This window comes from Eleginops maclovinus, chromosome 3, assembly GCF_036324505.1.
Source record: "Eleginops maclovinus isolate JMC-PN-2008 ecotype Puerto Natales chromosome 3, JC_Emac_rtc_rv5, whole genome shotgun sequence".
Classification (NCBI taxonomy): Eukaryota; Metazoa; Chordata; class Actinopteri; order Perciformes; family Eleginopidae; genus Eleginops; species Eleginops maclovinus.
This window is the reverse complement of record NC_086351.1, coordinates 18,886,409-18,906,285: the sequence shown is the minus strand read 5'-3', so window position 1 is coordinate 18,906,285 and position 19,877 is coordinate 18,886,409. Positions and strand designations below refer to the sequence as shown.

Below are 19,877 nucleotides of genomic sequence, written 5' to 3'. Positions count from 1 at the left end.
TGTGGAATCGCAGTCAGATAATAGCCACCATTACGATGAGGCCAGAGCATTTGCCTTGACATGTTTAGAGAAATATCCTTTTTTACTCGATACGAATGTAGTGTTCTCAACAGGCCAGACAAAAGTGGACAAAATGAATATTATTCTACAAAGGTCAGCCGTGCATAAGGACAAACAGAGGTTGGGGAAGTTCTAGGGGGTGAAAGGGTAAGAAGAAGCGTAAAGGTGTGCTTTGGTTAAAGGTGAGAGGGTATGGAGAATATGAAGGAGGAAGGTGTTTTAAGAGAAGTTGAAGGTAAAAAGGTTGCGCTGAGAGGTTAGAACATGGAAGTAAAGAAGATCAAAGACAGAAGTTGGTCATTGAATTGGAAGAAAATAAATAATACGGACAACGAATAAGCTGGTTTGATAAACTTTCCAGAGTCAGCACAAAGACACCCCAGATCCATTAAGTTTCAACAGGAATAATAAGAATGCAGCCATTTTCCAGAAATGTCCCTGCCTGGCCTTTTCTCCCATGGTGCTCCACTCCTACTCTACTGCTTTATGTAAGGTCAAAGGGATAACAGGATAAAGGCTGTCCTCTCTGCTCCCCTGAAGGACAAGCACTCGGCCGATTGGATTTGTTGGCCTTCAAGGACAAAGGAGGAACACTGGGACACAAAGGAACCAATAGTGGAAGAACAAGATTTCATCTGTCTCTGTGGCCTGAGTGAGTGGCAGGGATGGCTGGACCGGCAATCTTCAAATGCTGCCTCTTTGTGTCTGGGTGCCCTCCATCAGCATTGAATAGCTGGGCTCGATGCATTGACAATAAAACACGGTCAAGGATTCTGGAAGATCTGACCTCTGTGGAATGATAGTGCCTGGGCAGGGTTATTGGGGCAGCCAGCTGGTCTAAGTCAGTAAAATAAATCCAAACGTTTATTTACCTTTAGGTATACTGTATGTGCATGGATGTTTCAGTTCAAATTACGAATCAAAACGAAGAATATTTGAGGTAGGTCAGAACATGGAAAGTGGCATGGTTGAAATGGGGAAACATGAGATGGACAATATGTTCCAAGCTAGCCTCAACAAAGGTACTTAAAGGTGCACTTCACTGATTTCCTTTGGCACCTTCATAACTTTGAACAAATTATGGTTAAGCGCAACAACAGCAAGAGATGCAGGAAGATATACTGTTACCTTTAGTCCCTAGAATGAAAAAGAACAAGAAACTCTGAATCATACATTTCCCATGACATACTCAAACTTTGGTAGGAATGCACACTCACAGTAATGGTAGACATTCCTGTTAGCATGGAGCTCCAATGCCCTTCAAACACAGAAATTCTGAGGACTGTCATCAAGGCAATGATCATATTTCTATATGTCTTAGTCCTTAGAGACTCCTCATTAGCTATAATGGCATTTTTCTTTGAACAGAAACTTCTAGAGTAGAAATTGAACAATTAGGTACCTGCATGTAGGTAGGCAAGGTCTGGATTCTCAATATCTGGGTGGCTTTCCTTCAGGTGGTTGCGGAACTCCATGGGTGAGTTGGTGGCATGGATACATTTTGGACAGTTGTACATCTTCACGCCCTCGTGTTTGCCTGTATGGAGAATGTGCTTCCGGATGTTCTCAGCACAGTTAGATCTGAGGGAGACAAACAAAGATACAAGGAACTCATTGCTTTTTGGTATAGATAGGAAAGGAAAAAAAAGATTAAAAGATGAGACTCATGAGGGAAAAAAGCACAAGATAAACCGCTTGGCAACTCTCCCAAGAAAAGTTTCTTTTACTAACGTTTTATTTTGTGGCAATGATGACACAAACAGTAAAAAAAAAAAAAAGGATTTTGAGCTGCGGGAGAAGCAGTGTTTGGACAGACTCTCAAATCATTCATTGCCTGCATTCACCTCTGTGATCAGACCAAGAGAAACAGAGATAGTTCTGGTTGGATGTGTTATGGTGGTGATGGTAGCAGTGGGCGAAGGCCAGTGTGAGACTGTACATAGATCTAAAGGCCTAGGAAGTTCACTACTAAGTCCTCTCTTGAAGAAAAGTGTACTTTCAATGACTTTTCAAACCACCTATAGTTTGATTGCTTTGGTCTTAATCAGGTTAAGAGTTGTTAAATGCCTGCGGTCCTGCAAGTGTATTAATGAGTGGCTGCAATGAAGCAATTGAGAGGAAACTGTAATGCGCTGATGAAAGCAAAGCAGGATACATATTTTTTTTCTAGGGTAAGAAACAACGTAAGCTGTATTTTTGGATCATTCCTTTTACTGTCACTCTTCGGCTTCATATCTGAGGTGTCTTAAGACAGTTGTTATGCATTATTTATCTTTCAGTAATTATATGAAAGGTGTAGTAATATTTGTGTGTGCGTGTAGGAATTGTTGGGTCTTTGGGCGGTTCAGATAGGGCAGTGAGCCACTGCAGGGTTTAGGATGTAATGATGTCAGCTCAGAGCCTCACACACAACCCTCTTCTGATTAATGATGCTGCCTGACCTGCTCCCAGGCTCTATCTAAACCTGCCTACAGACACACACACAAACACACACAAATGGGTACTGAAGAGACAAACATGCACACACATTCATACATACATACATAGACATAAACAAACCAAATACAAATCTCCAATATGACTTGAAGTTTGCAGATATACAGACATGAATCCATAAACACTAACACACATGTGCACAAGCAAGCACATAATGCATCATGCAAGCAAAGCATGTGCAGTGTAGAACACAGTTTCATACACACACATAAACACACAGCGTCATGTGTTGATGGATTGGGCACTCGCGCTCAGTTTGGACCTGACATTCTCGGACAGTATAATACGCAATTACTCTCCCTTATCACCTTGGCCGGGACAATAAAGCCTCACAGTGCCATAGCTCACGCCAGCCAAGGAGAGAATTTGTTTTCACTTTTGCAGAGACACCTCTCTCCATCATGGGGCCACAAGTCCAGCCTGGATTCACTTGGGGCCTTAAAAAAAAAAAAAACCCTCAGTGGGTTCTGTTGGTGTTGTATGAAAAACATTAGCACTTGCCATTGGTGAACAATGAGGCTCTTCAAAAAAGTCAACACTGGAGTCGGCTGGGGTATTTTTTAAAAGTGGTTACTTACAGCACTGTAAACACACCGAAATGTGTATTTTACCAGATTATTGAATAAGATATTTAAAAGGAGATCTATTTCATGAAAGCTTTTATGTTTTATTTTAGAAAAGGTCATGCTAGGCTCAAAGGAAGTGAGGGATTTGGAGTTGGTTCAAAGTCAAACAGAATAACTATATACAGTATCTACCAGATTAGAGAATGGAGAGAAAATTAAAAGAAGAAGATTTATAAACATTCAAGGTAGGAAAAAAGAATAAGGACGTAGGTGCCACAATACTTGTCAACCTTTGAATCCGAAATAATATGCAGTACAAGAATAGCTGACTAATATTTAGATATATAAGAAGAAGCCCTGGAAAAAATGACGCTTTACTAAGGTCTAGTTTAAAAAATATATACATTCAAAGTTTCGTATGCAGTGTCTCACTAAAGTGTGAGGAATGTGAAGAGCTTTTAAAGTCTAAATGAGTCAGATTTCCATTGACTTCATTTCAACACATATTCTCAATAATTTAGCCAACAGATTGGCACAAACTGTTGTGATTACAGTGGTCACGCACAACTATAACAGGTTCACTGACAAATCATGGCAACATCTGTTGACTGTTTTTCTACCCAATGAAAAAAACAAAGAGACGTAAGAACTTAAACTGTCACATGCTCATAAATTACCACAAATCAAGCTGCTTAAATATGCATTTTTTTTTTACTAAAATTGAACTGATTTCTTATTCGAAAGTGGCAGCATAAACAGATAAAATCTGAAGCGGAGCTAAAAGGTTCTAAAGAGAGCGCGGGTGGATTCCTGGGGGGGGAACTATCTCTCAGATATGGTAATGGAGTAATTGTCATATTAAAACAACACAACGTGCATTTAGGAGTCAGCAGGTGTCACAGTTAGTGAAAGCCCACACCAGCCCTGCTACTATACACTGTATTAATTAGTCCAACACTGTTTCAACTTCCTCCCCCAGCCGCGCTCTCACCATGGGAATCAGCCATTCTGATGCTCCATGGATGCATCACCCCTTCCTCTAGCTCTTTCTGTCTTTCCCCCTTAATTTTTAAGCCATTTCCATATTCCTCCTCCCAACGAGTGTATGGTAATGGGAAAGGTGTAATTGAGAGGCGCTTCGTTAGAGGAGATTCAAATGTGTTTCTTTGTGTGTGTTAAGGAATTGGGTGTATTAGGATCATTGGTGCCGTTCCAATCTTTTTCTGCCCAGTTATCATCATTAATGTCCCCCCCACCCTCATTCCTCCCTCATCTCTCCCTTCACTTTACAAGGTCACAAACCTCCCTGGCATTGACGGTGAGAGTGTCATCCTCAAAGCCGCCATCGCCTCCATTGAAATGCTATTTAAACAGGTAGATTGAAACATGAATGAAGCGGCATTCGATAAACAATAATAGCCATGGAAGGATGGCAGGAGTCAGAGGGTACGTATCAATTAGACCGCTTAAGATGCCACAGTGACTTTAATGAGGAAAAAAAAAACTTGTCATTGTGAACAATAGAAATTATTCCTTAAAAACTGGAGTAAAGAAGTAGTGCAGTTTGCATAAATAGCTGCAGAATAGTCAAATAGACATCATTAATTGACAGCACAGGACTCCCATTAGAATATTTCTACTACTATTCCCCAACTATAATCATCCTTTCTCTATTATCTGTCTCTGTCTGGATAGGGGATGAGTGGCATTTGATAGATCATTCACTCCCTGCTCATTTACATGGATTTGAGGAGCAGCCTTGATGGAGATCACATTGTATCTAGTGGGAACCATAGATAACATTAAATATGGATATTTTAATAGTTGAAATAGGATGTATACGTTTAAAAGAATGAGCAAAAACTGTCAATCACAGAACGACTTCATCTGTCTCAGGAGTAAATATGTCTTTACAACTGCACCAGATTTTAATACGTTTACATTGGGAGGTCAAAGGTCATGTAGTCGCTCCTTATCGTGGTCAGGCCACCAGAGACGTCATGGTTTTTAAACACGAATTCAGAGAGTAAGCAGGGGCGGAGGCGCGGGCCCTCGAGGCTGTCTGAGGCCCCCATATTCAATTCCTCATCCTCACATTAGGAAGCCAGTGGGGCGTTACCCCCCAACCTCCCCCTCCTCCCACCTTGCCTCACCCCCCTTTCTCTGCCTTCAGGACCTTTCAGAACCCCTGAGGGCCACCAAAATGTTAATTGGGCTTCTAATTTACTGTTTCATTGGCCCCGATCTGTAATGATCATTAAGTATCAGTGTGGGAACAATGGGGCCAGGAACATTTTGCACATTATGGTATCTCTGATTCTGGGGTGAGTCTACTGTAGTGGTTTGATATTTGAACAAAGTGTGACCTCAAGGGGAAATAAATCAGCCATTTCATATTTTTTCATCTATATTATCAATCCTAAAGCGTTTGGCGCAAAAGGATTAACAGGATATTTGAATAAATGTCAATGAAATGTAGGTTGGTATCTTCTTCAATATACAGTCTTGGTTGTTTTTTTCCTGGAATCTGAGGTTTAGTGTCACATGAGTTACAAAATGTCTGGCACAGTCTGTATGGAGTTCTGCACAAATTAGGCATGGCACGGTTTTGGTGAAAAAACCGAACCGTACGGTTTGCTTGCCACGGTGCGGTGCGTCTGTGCACCGTACGGAGTCCACGGTTTTTTTTTTTTTTTTTTTTCTCCAGACGTTCGACGTTGCATTGTAGCCTAATGCCCGTATGTTACCACGTGGTTTTCATTCGCGCGAAAGAAGCGAAAGCTAAGAGGTCGAGGTGTGTCAGCGTGTACAAACATGGCAAGTGGGAGTGGAGAAGGCGGGCCGCCCAGGCCGGAGATAGAGGATGCTCCGGGAGCCGCGGTACGTCATGCCCTCTCGCAGATACTTTGGCACCAATGTGATACCCAAGTTATATGACGAGACAAGGGAGGAAATAGTGACGGAGTTGTCTTTGGCATGCCACGTAGCTCTGACGACGGATGGATGGACTTCTAGGTCCACGGAAAGTTACCTGACAGTGACTGCCCACCACATTAATCCCCAATGGGAGTTACGAAGCTGCGTATTACAAACGCGCCCAATATACGACAGCCACACAAGCGAATTTCTTTCCAAAAAGCTACGATTTTTTTACAACACAGGCAAGAAGCACAAAGCCTTTCCAAGATATAATTCGTGAAGAGGTCACTTCATACAAGGAAACAGGCTGCATCTCTGTGGATGAAAATCCCCTCGCATGGTGGAAGACCAACGCACGTATCCCCATGTAGCAAAGTTGGCACAACGTGACCTGGCTGTCCCAGGTACATCTGTGCCAAGTGAGCGGGTTTTTTCCACAGCAGGGGACATTGTAACTGCAAGTAGGTCTCGTCTCTTGCCAGAAAATGTTGACAAACTCATTTTCATGCAGAAGAATATGAGAATTAAGTGAAAGGGGGAAGGCTGTTTTAAACAGTGCAGTGTTTGGTTCTATTGCAATATTTTATACTGATTGTGTCTGTGTGTATTTTGTTCGAAATTTTGTTAATATAACAGTGGCACTGGCACTTTAAGTTTAGATACCAAATCCAGCCATATGTTTCAAAGCACTGCACTTTAATTTCAAGTGAAAAAAATACATCCTCACTCTCAGGGATTAGAAGAGTTGTTGATTTTGTTTTCTGTTACGCTGGTTGGATGGTGGGCTCATATTATGTTTACGGCCTCATGTTCTCATAGGCAATTGTGTTCGCCTGTTCAAAGGACAGCAAACATTCCTGACACTTATTTTGAGTAATAAAGTAAAACATGTTGAAATCATCCATGTCTTCCCTCTTGCTCTATCAAAATACTACCTTTCTGAGATTGTTAAAACAGTGTGCTTAGAGTCAATTGAAATTCAAGTTTGTGCATTATTATTACATTATAACTATAATTTTATACCCTTTTAAATGCTGTATCCTAAACTATGGTTAGTAATAGCATCTGCCTAAGAATATTCTCAGAGACAGGGCTCCTGTTATAAACTGGCTGTTACCAGAATGGCAAGGACCAAGTTGTAATGCATTGCTAAAGGCACTGTGTAATGTCATAGAAGTGTTGTGCTGTGGTAGTAAAATCTTTTCAGTGACTATTACAGTGTTCCACTGGTGTAACGGCGTGTATTATGGGGCTACGATAAAAAAGTAAAAAAAACACCAAGAACCGTACAAAACCGTAAACCGTGGACCTCAAACCGTGATACACCGTGAACCGTGAGTTTTGTGATCCGTGCCACCCCTAGCACAAATCATCCGATTCTGATTTTAAAACGTATCCGTTGACTACAGATAGACAACACTAAGAGCATGGAGTCATGCTAAAGGCTCTAAGAGAATTTCTTGGTGATGTTTGGCAGGTATATTTTTCTCGGTTTTCACTATCCTAATTTAGCATGCTAGCATTTTCTACTTAGCACTTCACAAAGAACAGCTAAAGGGAAGGTCATTTTTGGTGTATACAGCATCCTGGCAATCAATCCAATCGTGGATGTAGCATTTCACAAAAATATAAGAACCTGGCGACCAAACGGTGAGGAGGGATAAAGTCAGTGCATCAGCAGGTTTGGTTGGATTCATCCAATGCTAGCTGAGATACAGTATGTCATATTCAGATGGACAGTGTCTCTGAACCAAAGTGGTAAACAGACCATTCATTGGCCTAAAAACATTGTAGTTGAACTCTGAAGAACTCATATTACAAGACAAGGGCAGTCTCCCTACGCAGTTACATGACACTTCCTCAGATTACCTTATATGCATCGTAAATGAAACGTCAGTTAAAATCTCCCACACTGCTTGATCCTTAATTGATATTACAGAGAGATACTTCATGATAACTTTAGGTACAAGGTGAGTTACTACTGTGATAATTGCGAAATAATAGCCTGACTGCAATTATTACGTCTCAGCATTTAATTTTTTCGGACTGAGTATTAAAAGACTTGTGAAATGAGCAGAGCGCTTCACTGCGGCGGAGCAGGTGTAGCAAGCTGCCGAAATGACTTTGTCACAGAGGGGAAAAAAGGAATGACGAGTACATCTAAAACCAATGATGGGTTTGAGATCGTTCCCTTTCACACTCTTCTGCCACAACCTGACGAGGAAGAGAGAGACAGAGGGAGGGAGGAAAGGGGAGACGGAGGGAGAGATAGAGAGAGATGGAGATGTGCAACGCCAGCCAAAACTTTTTCAATTTCACCGACAATTTCCTGTGTAATTACTGATCTGGTATGATGGTGTTTTAATGACAGGGACCTGCCAGTGACAGTGACATTGTGTGTGTGTGTGTGTGTGTGTGTGTGTGTGTGTGTGTGTGTGTGTGTGTGTGTGTGTGTGTGTGTGTGGGAGATCTGGCTGGGCCTGTTGATGATGGTAGAGTGATGAGATGGAGTCGTGCTGTGGAGATTACACCTGTCTGCCCTCCACCACACACACATACAGCCTTTAGCATTAACACCCCCCCCAACCACCCCTCTAAACTACCCCACAATGCCACCTGCTATCTCACCATCACACTCACTCACTTACATACCACCCCCCTCCCCTATCAACCCCCTGATCATCAGTGCCATGGTGGCGGCCATCAGCTCCACCAACCATGGGGCGGGTCAATGAGCCGGTACCTGTAGTCGCACCAGGGGCAGCGGTATGGTTTTTCCCCGGTGTGGACGCGCTTGTGCCTTGATAGGTGGGACTGCGTGGTGGAGGCAAAGCTGCACAGCTTACATTTGAAGGGTCTCTCTCCTGTGGGGGATGAAATGATTGACATTATTGTCACAGAGACATATTAATATACAAATATATGTGATGTAATAAAATACTTTTACTATTACTTTCGATCTACTTTTTTTTAAACATATGTTTAAATTTTATTTTTTTTATGCTGCTATTATTATTTTTTTATTATTACATCCTCGTTTCTTTATTCTATGCTGTTTTACTTTCTTTGTCTGTATTTGTTTTGTAAAATTGCTGTATCAATGTTAAAATCCCCTAAGTGGGACGAATAAAGGAGTTATGACTCTGATTCTGAAATATAGGTAACGGCTACAATGGACATGGTTTGGAAACGTGTGGCAACATTTTGCTTGATTTATAAAACTTAGGTTTTTATAATGCAGGGAGATTAGTCTTCTTTTTTACAATTTTTTGTAAAAAAAAATTGACATACAGACATACATCTGAATTTGCTGTGAAACTACATAATCTACATTTTATGAAAACTATTTGTGTTCTTGATTAAAACACAGCGGGGGGGGGGGGTGTTTTATGTGAAATAATGCATGGGAGTTTAGGTGTTAGTACAGAAAGGATTTGTGTCATTAAAATGATTAATATCCCTTGTATCTGGAACCATTTGAAATGTTTGCTTATTTAAAGTCTGGTGGTCAGTTTTCTATTTGTATTTAAACCCCAAAAGTAGTTGAACTACCATTCATTTTTTGAGGATGGAATGCCGGATACCGTTGAAGTGTTGGCACTGTCAAAAGTTAAAGTATAAGTTGAATTTAAGTTAACTGTAACTCTAAAAGGCAATAATCTTCAAGATACAGAAACTTGATTCTTAATGGTGAAGGCATGCTCACAGGGTCAAGGGAGTGATTGCAAAGTTTTGTATTTTAAAATGGTCTGCCTTTTAAAACATTTTAAAAGGCAGACCAGAGTAAGGGATTCATTTACACAGGAGCTTTGAGGATGTCGTAGTTTAAAACCTGTAATAAAAAACTCAGGCTGCTTTATAGACCTGCTGCTCACCTACAGAACATCAAAGAAGTTTTTTTAACGTGAAATTCAGTTGACTCTTGTAGTCTCCAACAGTTTTGATCACATAATTATCATTAGCCACTGACTCATGGTACATTTTGGGCATGAAGGGGAAAATATTAGACACTAAAGAATGACAGAATGTTGTTTAACAAATTCAAACCACAACAGCAGTGGCCTTGTGTCAATTCTCTATGAATCAAACACCGCCCGACATGGTGGTCCCTTCATGTGCAGCTGCATGACAACATTTGAATACACGGCTAAATCAGTGGAATTGACACATGTCAACATAGGATAGAAATTGGAGGTTTGGAATGGGAAATGGCAGCAAACGAAATGAATTATAAAAAGCCAAAATGAATATTTATAACAGGATTCTTGATCCTTGGGTGCCTGCCAGACAACGGTTAAGAACAGTATTTGTTTCACTATACCAATTTCCCAAAAAAAGCGCTCGTTATTGACAGCCTATCTGAAAAATGCAATTTCCCTAAGCGACAGAATGACATGGTGAAATGATAACTGAAATTAAAAATCTCAGATTCAGTCAGCCATACTGGTACACATGCCTATCACCGACAGCAGCATGTCACGCTGATGTGCCTGTGTGTGTGTGTGTGTGTGTGTGTGTGTGTGTGTGTGTGTGTGTGTGTGTGTGTGTGTGTGTGTGTGTGTGTGTGTGTGTGTGTGTGTATGTGTGTGTGTGTGTGTGTGTGTGTGTGTGTGTGTGTGTGTGTGAGTGAGAGACAGCAAACTGTTGCTGAAACTACTGGAAAAAAGCGAGTGTCAATCAACGTCCAAGATTATGAAGCTCTGCACAGATTGTGTGTGTGCTCAGATTAGTTTTGGACATTAGTTCAGGGTGTGTGTGTGTGTGTGTGTGTGTGTGTTGCTGCTTACCTGTGTGTTGGCGTCTGTGTTTAGTGAGGGCGTGTCTCGTGCCTCCAGCAAAACCACATAGGTCACACAGATATGACTTCTCTCCTATAGAGACAGATTGAGAGACGACAAAAGTTATGATAAAGCATCAGGACAAAATGGCAAAAGATTTTAGTAGATTTTAATGCTAGTCGAGGGTCTTCATTACTTAAATCCCAAAGACCCCCCCCTGCCTGAAACACCTCTATTGGTCTCCTTTGTTTACTTCAGTAACATAGTGTCATCACTATGTAACACTCTTGCTTTTATTGGCTAGCGCTCCAACAACTTCTACGTGACATTAAGGGGTTAAGGGGAGGGAAATCTCTAAGCCGTTGCCAAATCAAAAAAGAGATAGCAAGTTACCCAATCAGAGCACACTGGGCTCTGATTTCAGACAGAGGGTGAAAAGAGTCACTGCAGCACAGGCAGTATGAGAAAAATAAAGACCTTTTTGAACATTAAAGCAAGTAAACCTGTCACAGTACAGGAATTAAATACAAATATGAAAACATATATTTCTAAATGTTGTTATACTGTTAAAGGATACCAATCCGTTAAAATTGAGGGTTGTTGGCCCAGGCCGTGGCGCAACTGACTGGGGCACCTGCACCGTACGCCGGCAACCCGGGTTTAATTCCCGACCCGTGGTCCTTTCCGGATCCCACCCCGACTCTCTCTCCTACTTTCCTGTCACTCTCCACTGTCCTATCCAATTAAAGGTGAAAAGCCCCCAAAAACGTCATTCCTTTTTTTTTTTAAATGAGGGTTGTGAATTCCAGTAAAACTGACATCATTTTTATGTTTTTAATACGTTTTAACTGTGTTATGCACTATTTGTTGATATGAATTTGAATGCAAACACATTATGACACTGCAGATGCAAGTAAAGCCATCAATAGCAAAATAAACTGCACATGAGTTTGTGAAGGTACTCAATTTATGAGATTATTCAGTTTGTTTTTACCTCAACTGAATATGGCTCAGTGGAATAGATCTGTCACTAATACTTTTACATTTCAAGCTTAAACACCGTGTTGTTAGTACGTGAAAGGTTATTGAAGTACATTTTATGAAATATTGTATCCTTTTGAATGGGAAATGAAGGAGTGATACCTCCTTCACTTGAGTACTGCTGAAGTGTCATTAAGCAAGGCAATGAGCGCTCAAGTAAAGACAAAGAAGGAGAAAATATTGTGTGAGGGATGTGCGAGAGGAGGAGAAAGGCAGAAGGCGAGAGAAGAAAAGACAGAGTGAACAGATGAGCGGTGGCTAACAGATGAGCGCAGCAGAAGTCACAGATCACTAGTGTATATCCATCAGAGCCCTCACTACTAACTAATTCCTCCAATCAGATGGATCCGTGTAAATATGTCAAATGGGGGAACGGGAAATTGCCAGTGTGGTTTATTGACTGTGATAAAATCTGAAAAGCACCGCTGAACATAATTACATACTTGTCAGAGCCATAAAAATTAGCTTTATTATCAATGGGATGGTTTTGTACAACTTCATTTGGGGGCGATGCCTTCCAGATGGGGAGCGTGGAGAGCTTTTTTACACTCCTGCTCTCTTCCCTGCATCTGGCTTCGTCATTAACAACATGATGGTGTGTCTCTCTCTCTCTCCCTTTCTAACTCTTTTTTTTCTCTCTGTCATGGCGCACAGGCAGTCACACACTCCTGCACACACACACACACAGCAACATTTGTGATAAGGCTCACTCAGGGAAACACATTTACAGAATGGACGCAGATGTCTCGGCAAATAGGCGCACTGGCATACCAAGATGCAGATATCAAAATCAGAAATACTTTTCTCTTCCCACAGCGCAAACATGTTGTTATTACAGCAAAAAAATGCAAATACGATAAGTAGACTAACATCTTCTATAGGGTTCCAATTTAGATCATTAATAAATAACTAATTGGGATTATTTTAAATGATATGGCATAACCAATATGATTTGCAATATAAAAAGCGATTATTAATGTTTGAAAAATGTTTCACATAATTATTAAAATATACATTAAGATGATCAAGGTTGGATATTTTCATAGGATCTGTACCAAACTAGGATTTCTTTATGAAGTCTATAAAATAACGTTTGTAAGCTGGGACTTGTCTGCAGCCCAACAATACTTAACTAAGTATAACATTTTTAATTATTTTCCTTCTCCAAAATGTAGCTTTCTGCAATGTTTGATATTGCATTAGTCTGTATTCTGATTTCAATTTCGATAACATTTCCATAATTTCTGCAAGGAGACAAGTTGTAATTTATTTTTATTTTTTAAATGGTATAATATTCTATAGTAAAACAAAACTGCCAAAAGACTGCATACAAAGTAAAGTATAGTAATAATAGTGTAGTTTTCGCAACAAATAAAAGTGCTTTTATAACATTCCCACTTATTGTATGTTGCCAAAAAAATACATCAACATGTTGATTGCAGGGGCCGGGAATTGAACCACCAACCTTCCGGTTGGCAGGCAACCCACTACCTCACAGCCACAGCTGGCCCATATAGAATTAGAAGCGGCATTATAAAAGTACATGAACATATCAGGTGGGTGAAGTGGCAGAAATGATAATACACTGTATTTGAGTGTATAGAGCAGTGGTTATTGCACAAGAGTCTTATAGTCAGTGTTGTATGTTCCCACACACAAACATTGAAGTGCATGTGTCGACTATTAACACGTTCCCACAAATAAATGGAATCACCGTAGGTAGGACACATTCTAACATACAGACACAAGCGCTGCAGCTGTCTGCATCACGTGCAGCCGAGATCCCCATCGCCTAAATATTCATCTGAATGCTGATGTTGAACTCCCGCCACACGCTGATAACACATTTGGGTGACTCTTCCAGCTGGGCCTCTGCTGCTCTTCTGCACAGATAGCAGCTTTCAGCGGGTCCGCAGAGACAAAGCAGCCTCAAGTTTCCTCTATTACACCCATTTAAAGCCACTCGACTGTGAGAAGAGTTTTAATGCAGTGCCACTTAGAGGGGGAGAAAAACAGCCTGGAAAAGGGGAATTCGGTACAGGTTCACTTTTTATATCCCAGCGTGAATGACCTTTAAGGGTACAAGGTTTTAATAGAATTACACGTCCATTATGCTACTTTCTGTGGCCGCTTTAAGTCAGCCTTTACATTTGCTGTTCTAAATACCTCATGTGGTATGTTTTTGGGAAAGAAATACAACTTTATGACAAAAAACAAGCCAGCATTTTGCGTCGATTGAATAAAAAAAAACTAGGTGGAGTAAACTTCATAAGCAAAAAGGGAGGGATACATCACCATGATTGACAAATGATCTATAACTAGCACAAAACACTGCAGAAATTATAACTTAGCCCCATAGATGGAGAGAAAAAAAGGAAATCATTGATATTACAAAACCTAAAAGTTGTTTCCAATCAATATCTATACAAACCTAACCCTATATACCTGACAAAACTAAAAGTTACATTTAAATAATAAAAAACATCTATGGGTATTGTTCATGACTCAGGTCAAAAACGTAGCTGCAAACTATGAACATTACGCACACGTAAATAAACAAATAATAAAAAACAAACACATAAATGTGTGAATATGTGAATTTAGAAACAGTTTGCCCAAACTTTGACGGATAACTGTGTGATTATGTAGGACCATTGCTCAAATGGAAAAACAGGTTTCAGGGCCTTTAGTCGAATGAGGAACTATCAAACAGTCTTCCAGTGTTCTGTATTCTCTGGAATAGTTACTAAGGATCTGGTCGGACCTTTTCTCCTGATCAGAAAAACAGCACGGGTCCCTCCTCCTCTCCTCCCCTCCCGCCCTTCCATCTCTCATTACACCCAACGCTACAAGACCCCACCGCAGGAAAATCCATAGCCATCGATCCCTGCTACCAGCCACGGTCGCCACAATTATTCTTGAGGAGGAAACGTTGGCGATAAATTACATGTGTGCTTTTCATCTGCTGCTCTGTGGCGGTGAGCCCTCTGAGGGGACATGGGTTGGGGACGGCGAGTTGGGGATATGGAAGTGACACGCTGCTGTCAACGCCGCAGGATGCGGTTAAAGCAGGAAGAACCCCCATTCAGGACACATGCTTGCATTGACTTCACTCCTTCCTGATTCACCTCAACAGACAACACTAAATAACCCCTACCTTAACCTCATGCAACATTAACCCTAAAGCCACATCTATTAGCCTCTAATTTAAATCTTTCACTTCCTAACTTAATTCTTACTTTAATATCAACCACCAAACAAAACAAATGAAGCTATAGGACACAAAAAAAATGTTTAAAGCGTACAAGACTCAGTATACCAAGTCTAGACACTAAAATGCCCTAAAAAAATGCATTTCCTGCTAATGTGTGTGCACTTAGAGCACTTAAACTTTTTGGCTTTTTGAATATTGGCTCATCATTTCTCCTCTTTTTGTTCCCATGATACACTTCAACCCACCAACTCTTCCTGGAATTAAATATATGCCTTTAATGCGAGACAATAAAATAACTTTGAAGTCAAAATATACAACCTTCTTTGCATGTGTGTGAATATATATATAGTATATATGAGTGTGTGTGTGTGTGTGTGTGTGTGTGTGTGTGTTTTAAATAACCCCAGAGGCGCTTGCATGCAGCTATAATTGCCTCCCTCATTAGTTATGTTTTAGCAGGAGCGGATGGGAGGGCAATTAATTTTACCGCTTAATTTTTGACACGGAATCCGCTGCTGTATTGATGTGCTCGCCATTTTGGGTCTCATTTTTCAGGGAAATTAATTGACAAAGTGCGAAGATTTATCAGCATATCGCCAGATTAAGCGACAAACTGAAGCAATGAGGAAATCAATTGTGGCCCTGTCGCTGTGTTCAACCTTCCTCAGCCCCCCCTCCGACGCCCAAGAGCCTGGGAAAAGCTGGGTGGGTCAGATGCAGTGCACTTATTTATTTATTTGAGTCGCTCATTCATCAGCCGTTACAAATGACCCTGGCGGCTGACGACCACTGAATCCCCCGCCCCCCTCGCTCAGACACGACTGGTGTGTGAGGAGGGAGTGATTAACATAAAAAACACACAAATCAGAGAGGAACAATGGATCCTGTTAGAGGCGGGAGAGAGAGAGCGGAGGTGTTAACTTTTCCTTTTTTTGGGGGGGGGGGGGGGGGGGGGGGGCAGGGGTCACAACAAGCAACTCTATCCACAGGAGGATGAAGTCAGACATAGATATACATATTTCAGCTGGTGACAGGTTGGTGCGACAGGTTGGATTCAAACCAAGGCAAGTGGGGTAATAACTCAGCTTTGGTACAGAACGCGGTGTTACCTGGTAGTCCTAAGCTTTGCATTTGTATGTACTTTTATATTAATTTGCTGGTTTAAAAGAAAATGTAGCTAGCTTCAACAGCTGTAGCTAGGTAACTAAGTAATGAAGCTAATTTTAGCTCCATTACTCACACCAAACTTGACTTATTTTTGAACAGAAACCCTATAAAAAGGGTCTTAAATTTGCAAAACATACTAGATACACTGTACCATGCTGCTTTTATTAGACATTTTTACTTAAACAAGTGTTTATATAAATATGCACTTATTTTATTCTAATATGGTGCAACTGTCACGAAACCTAACTTCCCCTGGGATTAATAAAGTACTTGGATTTGATTTGAAGACTGAGAATAAAATCTGAATGTTTCACAGGGGCAAATGCTTTGGCAATCGTAGATTTTTGGTAAAGGCTAAATAAAACTCACACAGACAGTGTTTCAATCTTACATAAGTCCTATGAAAACTGACTCCACTTGTTAAGAAGACGAAAGCATGTCTGCCGGCCATCAATTGAGTTCGGTAGTCGAGTTTAGCAACAGTCATTCAAAGTGCTATCAAAATATTGCAGTTGCACTTGTAGTGAATTATTCATGATGTATACAATTTTGTGTTTGTGCATTACTCCAGATCATACCATTGACTGCTGTTTGTTGAATGTTGTTTTAAGGGATTATAGCAACCTCCCTTATTCTTCACGCACTTGACAAAGAACAGCTCATTCAAAACTTCCTACTATATAGTTCTTACTTAAGAGTTTTTCTTCACCAAGAGACTTTGAATTTTGAACAGTTCAGAATAATGAGCTAGATGTGTGTATCATTCAGTTCAAACTCCCCAGTTAGTCATCGTTCTGTAACCCACACACACACTTAAACACACACATACTGTAAGTCACATACTGACGGCTCTGTTCCCAGGCGAGATTAGCTCAACTTTAAAATCTCCCACTTATTTTATTAGTATTGCATCTTAGTACTGTGAAGGAGCCGATTTATAACCTTTAAACAGATCACACACATGCAGATCATATTTCAGTGTGTCAGGTTGGCTGCTGGAATGTGATTGCGATGATTGTATAGCTGCAGCTAGCGGTCCGACCCCGGCAGCAATTACAACTGGTGAAAGGAGTGTCGGAGGTCACAGTAAAGCAGAATTGTGTTAGCTTTTTTGGATGTTGCTAATCAAGTCAGGTCTTGTCGCTCACTGAAATGAGGCTGTCTCAGGTTCTATCTGAATACTCCTATTTTTATATGTTCGTTCTCCGCAACCCTTGGTCTTACAAGCTCTCCTTTTTCATCACTTTCCTGTTTCCATCTCAATCACTTCACTCACTCTCTTAAAGTCGGTTTCCTCCTACCAAACTCACACAAAGACGCACAAATACACACAAACACACACACCAGGTGACAGATCGGTGATAGTCGGACGCCAGCCGCCCGATGGGGAATGATGAGGGCTGGAAACAAATGTAAATAAAACGTGTAATTATGTCAGAGGCGCCTTGACGTTACATCACTGTTAAAACACATTTAAAAAAACATCCAGTAAGTCACACACACACACACACACACACACACACACACACACACACACACACACACACACACACACACACACACACACACACACACACACACACACACACACACACACACACACACACACACACACACACACACACACACACACACACACACACACACACACACACACACACAGCAGGCCCCCGTGACGGATGGAGGGTTCTCCTGCAAGCGCTCAGTCAGGCTGTCAGGCCACTGGCGGCTGCTGCTTCTGTCATTGACTTAAAAGGGCATCAAAGAGCCGTGTGTGGGACATTACCGAGGCCGAGGGGAAACTGCTGGGCTGCAGCATAAAGACACTTTCAGCAAGCCTGACTCGGGCTCCTATCGAGGGGCTATTATTCAAGACAGTATCCTCCCACCGCCCACCGCACCATCTGTCTATCCAAAGCTTTTAGGAAGTAAAAAAAAAGCAGTCCCACAGTGTACTGTACTTTACGACGGATGGAGTTTGGGAGAAAAAGCACTGAATGTATAAAAAACAACAATACCAACTGACTTCAATTCAAAGTTACATTATTTTTGTTTCATCAGGTTTTTGGCATTCAGTCTTTCTCTCTTTTTGTTCCTATTTTGCAACATAGAGAAATTAAAACTGGACCGTTTCAATGTGGGAAAACACACTCTCGAGGATCAGATGGATTCCATGAACACACACTTGCTGACCAGCTGGGTTATGGAAAGACGTGCTTGGTGACCAGATGGATATTGGGGAAATACACATGACAACAAGTTGGATTTGGGGAATACACACTACCTCAATTCCCTACTCAAGCAACCCTCTAAAAGTCTGGAAGATGGCAGAAAACAAAAACAAACATGAAATCCAGACATGTTTTTGCTTCTTTCTTGGGCTATCATTTGTATTCAAATCCGACAAGACTATCCACAATACCGCCAAGAAATGCTGCCCGAATGTCTCTGGATGTTGAAAAATCACTACAGATGGACAAGTCATGGCTTTTGTCAGCCAAAAATGTGTGTATGTTTTTTTTTCCAAACAAAGCTGTGAAGAATCATAATTAATGTGAGATTTTCACAGTTAACACACTCTTTATTGTGTCTAGAGCTATAGAAGAAAGAAAAAAGTTGATTTAGTTTGAGCCAACTATAGAGTTTCTCGATAAATAACCTTTTGTCCCAAACACTATTTGCCAGTTAAAAGTATTGTGGCAGTTTAGAGGGACTGTCGCTGTGTCTGTGGAGGAGTATGAGAGTGATGCTTTATTGTGGAGCTTACTAGCTCTCATTGTCTCACCTGTGTGTGTCCTATAGTGGTCCTTCATGGCCGACAGGTTGAGGAAGGCGTAGTGGCAGGACGGCCAGGCACACTTATACGGTTTCTCCCCACTGTGCAGTTTCATGTGGTTGTTCAGGGCCCATTTTTCACTGAAGGAGCGATCGCACAACTCACATTCAAACTTCCTGCAGAAGTAGAGAGGGAGGCAGAAGGGAATGAGGAGGAGGAGGAGGAGGAGGAGGAGGAGGAGGAGGAGGGAAAAAAACGGAAGAGTTATTTACTGATCCCAAAGCTGACGTAAAATGCTAGACGATCTACCCTGTGAGGGAGGAAATGGGGGTTGCAGGGTACTCGTACAGGGCCAAATGAGTGTGTGCTGTACATCTACACCCACATATACACCCACACACACACACACACACACAGAATGCAGTTGGCTGCTGGTGTGTCATGTCTGTATAAGCAGGCATTGATTTTTCTGTCCTGGCCTGCCACCTCCACCATTTATTCTCTGCTTTGCACCAGGGCCCAGAGGACTAGAGAAATTCTGTTACAGTCCACACACACACACACACACACACACACACACACACACACACACACACACACACACACACACACACACACACACACACACACACACACACACACACACACACACACACACACACACACACACACACACACACACACACACACACACACACACACACACACACACACACACACACACACACACACACACCCCACAGGGCCAGTGGGGGGAATAGAGTTCACCTGTCCAGCGTCCCTGACCACTTAGCCAGGGCTAAATGAACAGTTAGCAACATTTTACCTCCCGCCTCCCTCTTAAGGCTCCTGTATCAGAG

General features: G+C 41.4%; 1 protein-coding gene across 1 annotated transcript in view; it reads right to left on the bottom strand.

Moving 5' to 3' along the window:
* znf407 (zinc finger protein 407) overlaps positions 1-19,877 on the bottom strand; it is a 143,390-nt gene that overhangs the window by 40,264 nt on the left and 83,249 nt on the right. The window contains exons 6-9 of the mRNA XM_063878174.1: positions 19,027-19,193; positions 10,829-10,912; positions 8,785-8,905; positions 1,463-1,641 (exon numbers count right to left, since the gene is read on the bottom strand). Coding sequence (XP_063734244.1) covers positions 1,463-1,641; positions 8,785-8,905; positions 10,829-10,912; positions 19,027-19,193 — 551 coding nt within the window. The remainder of the gene's footprint in view (positions 1-1,462; positions 1,642-8,784; positions 8,906-10,828; positions 10,913-19,026; positions 19,194-19,877) is intronic.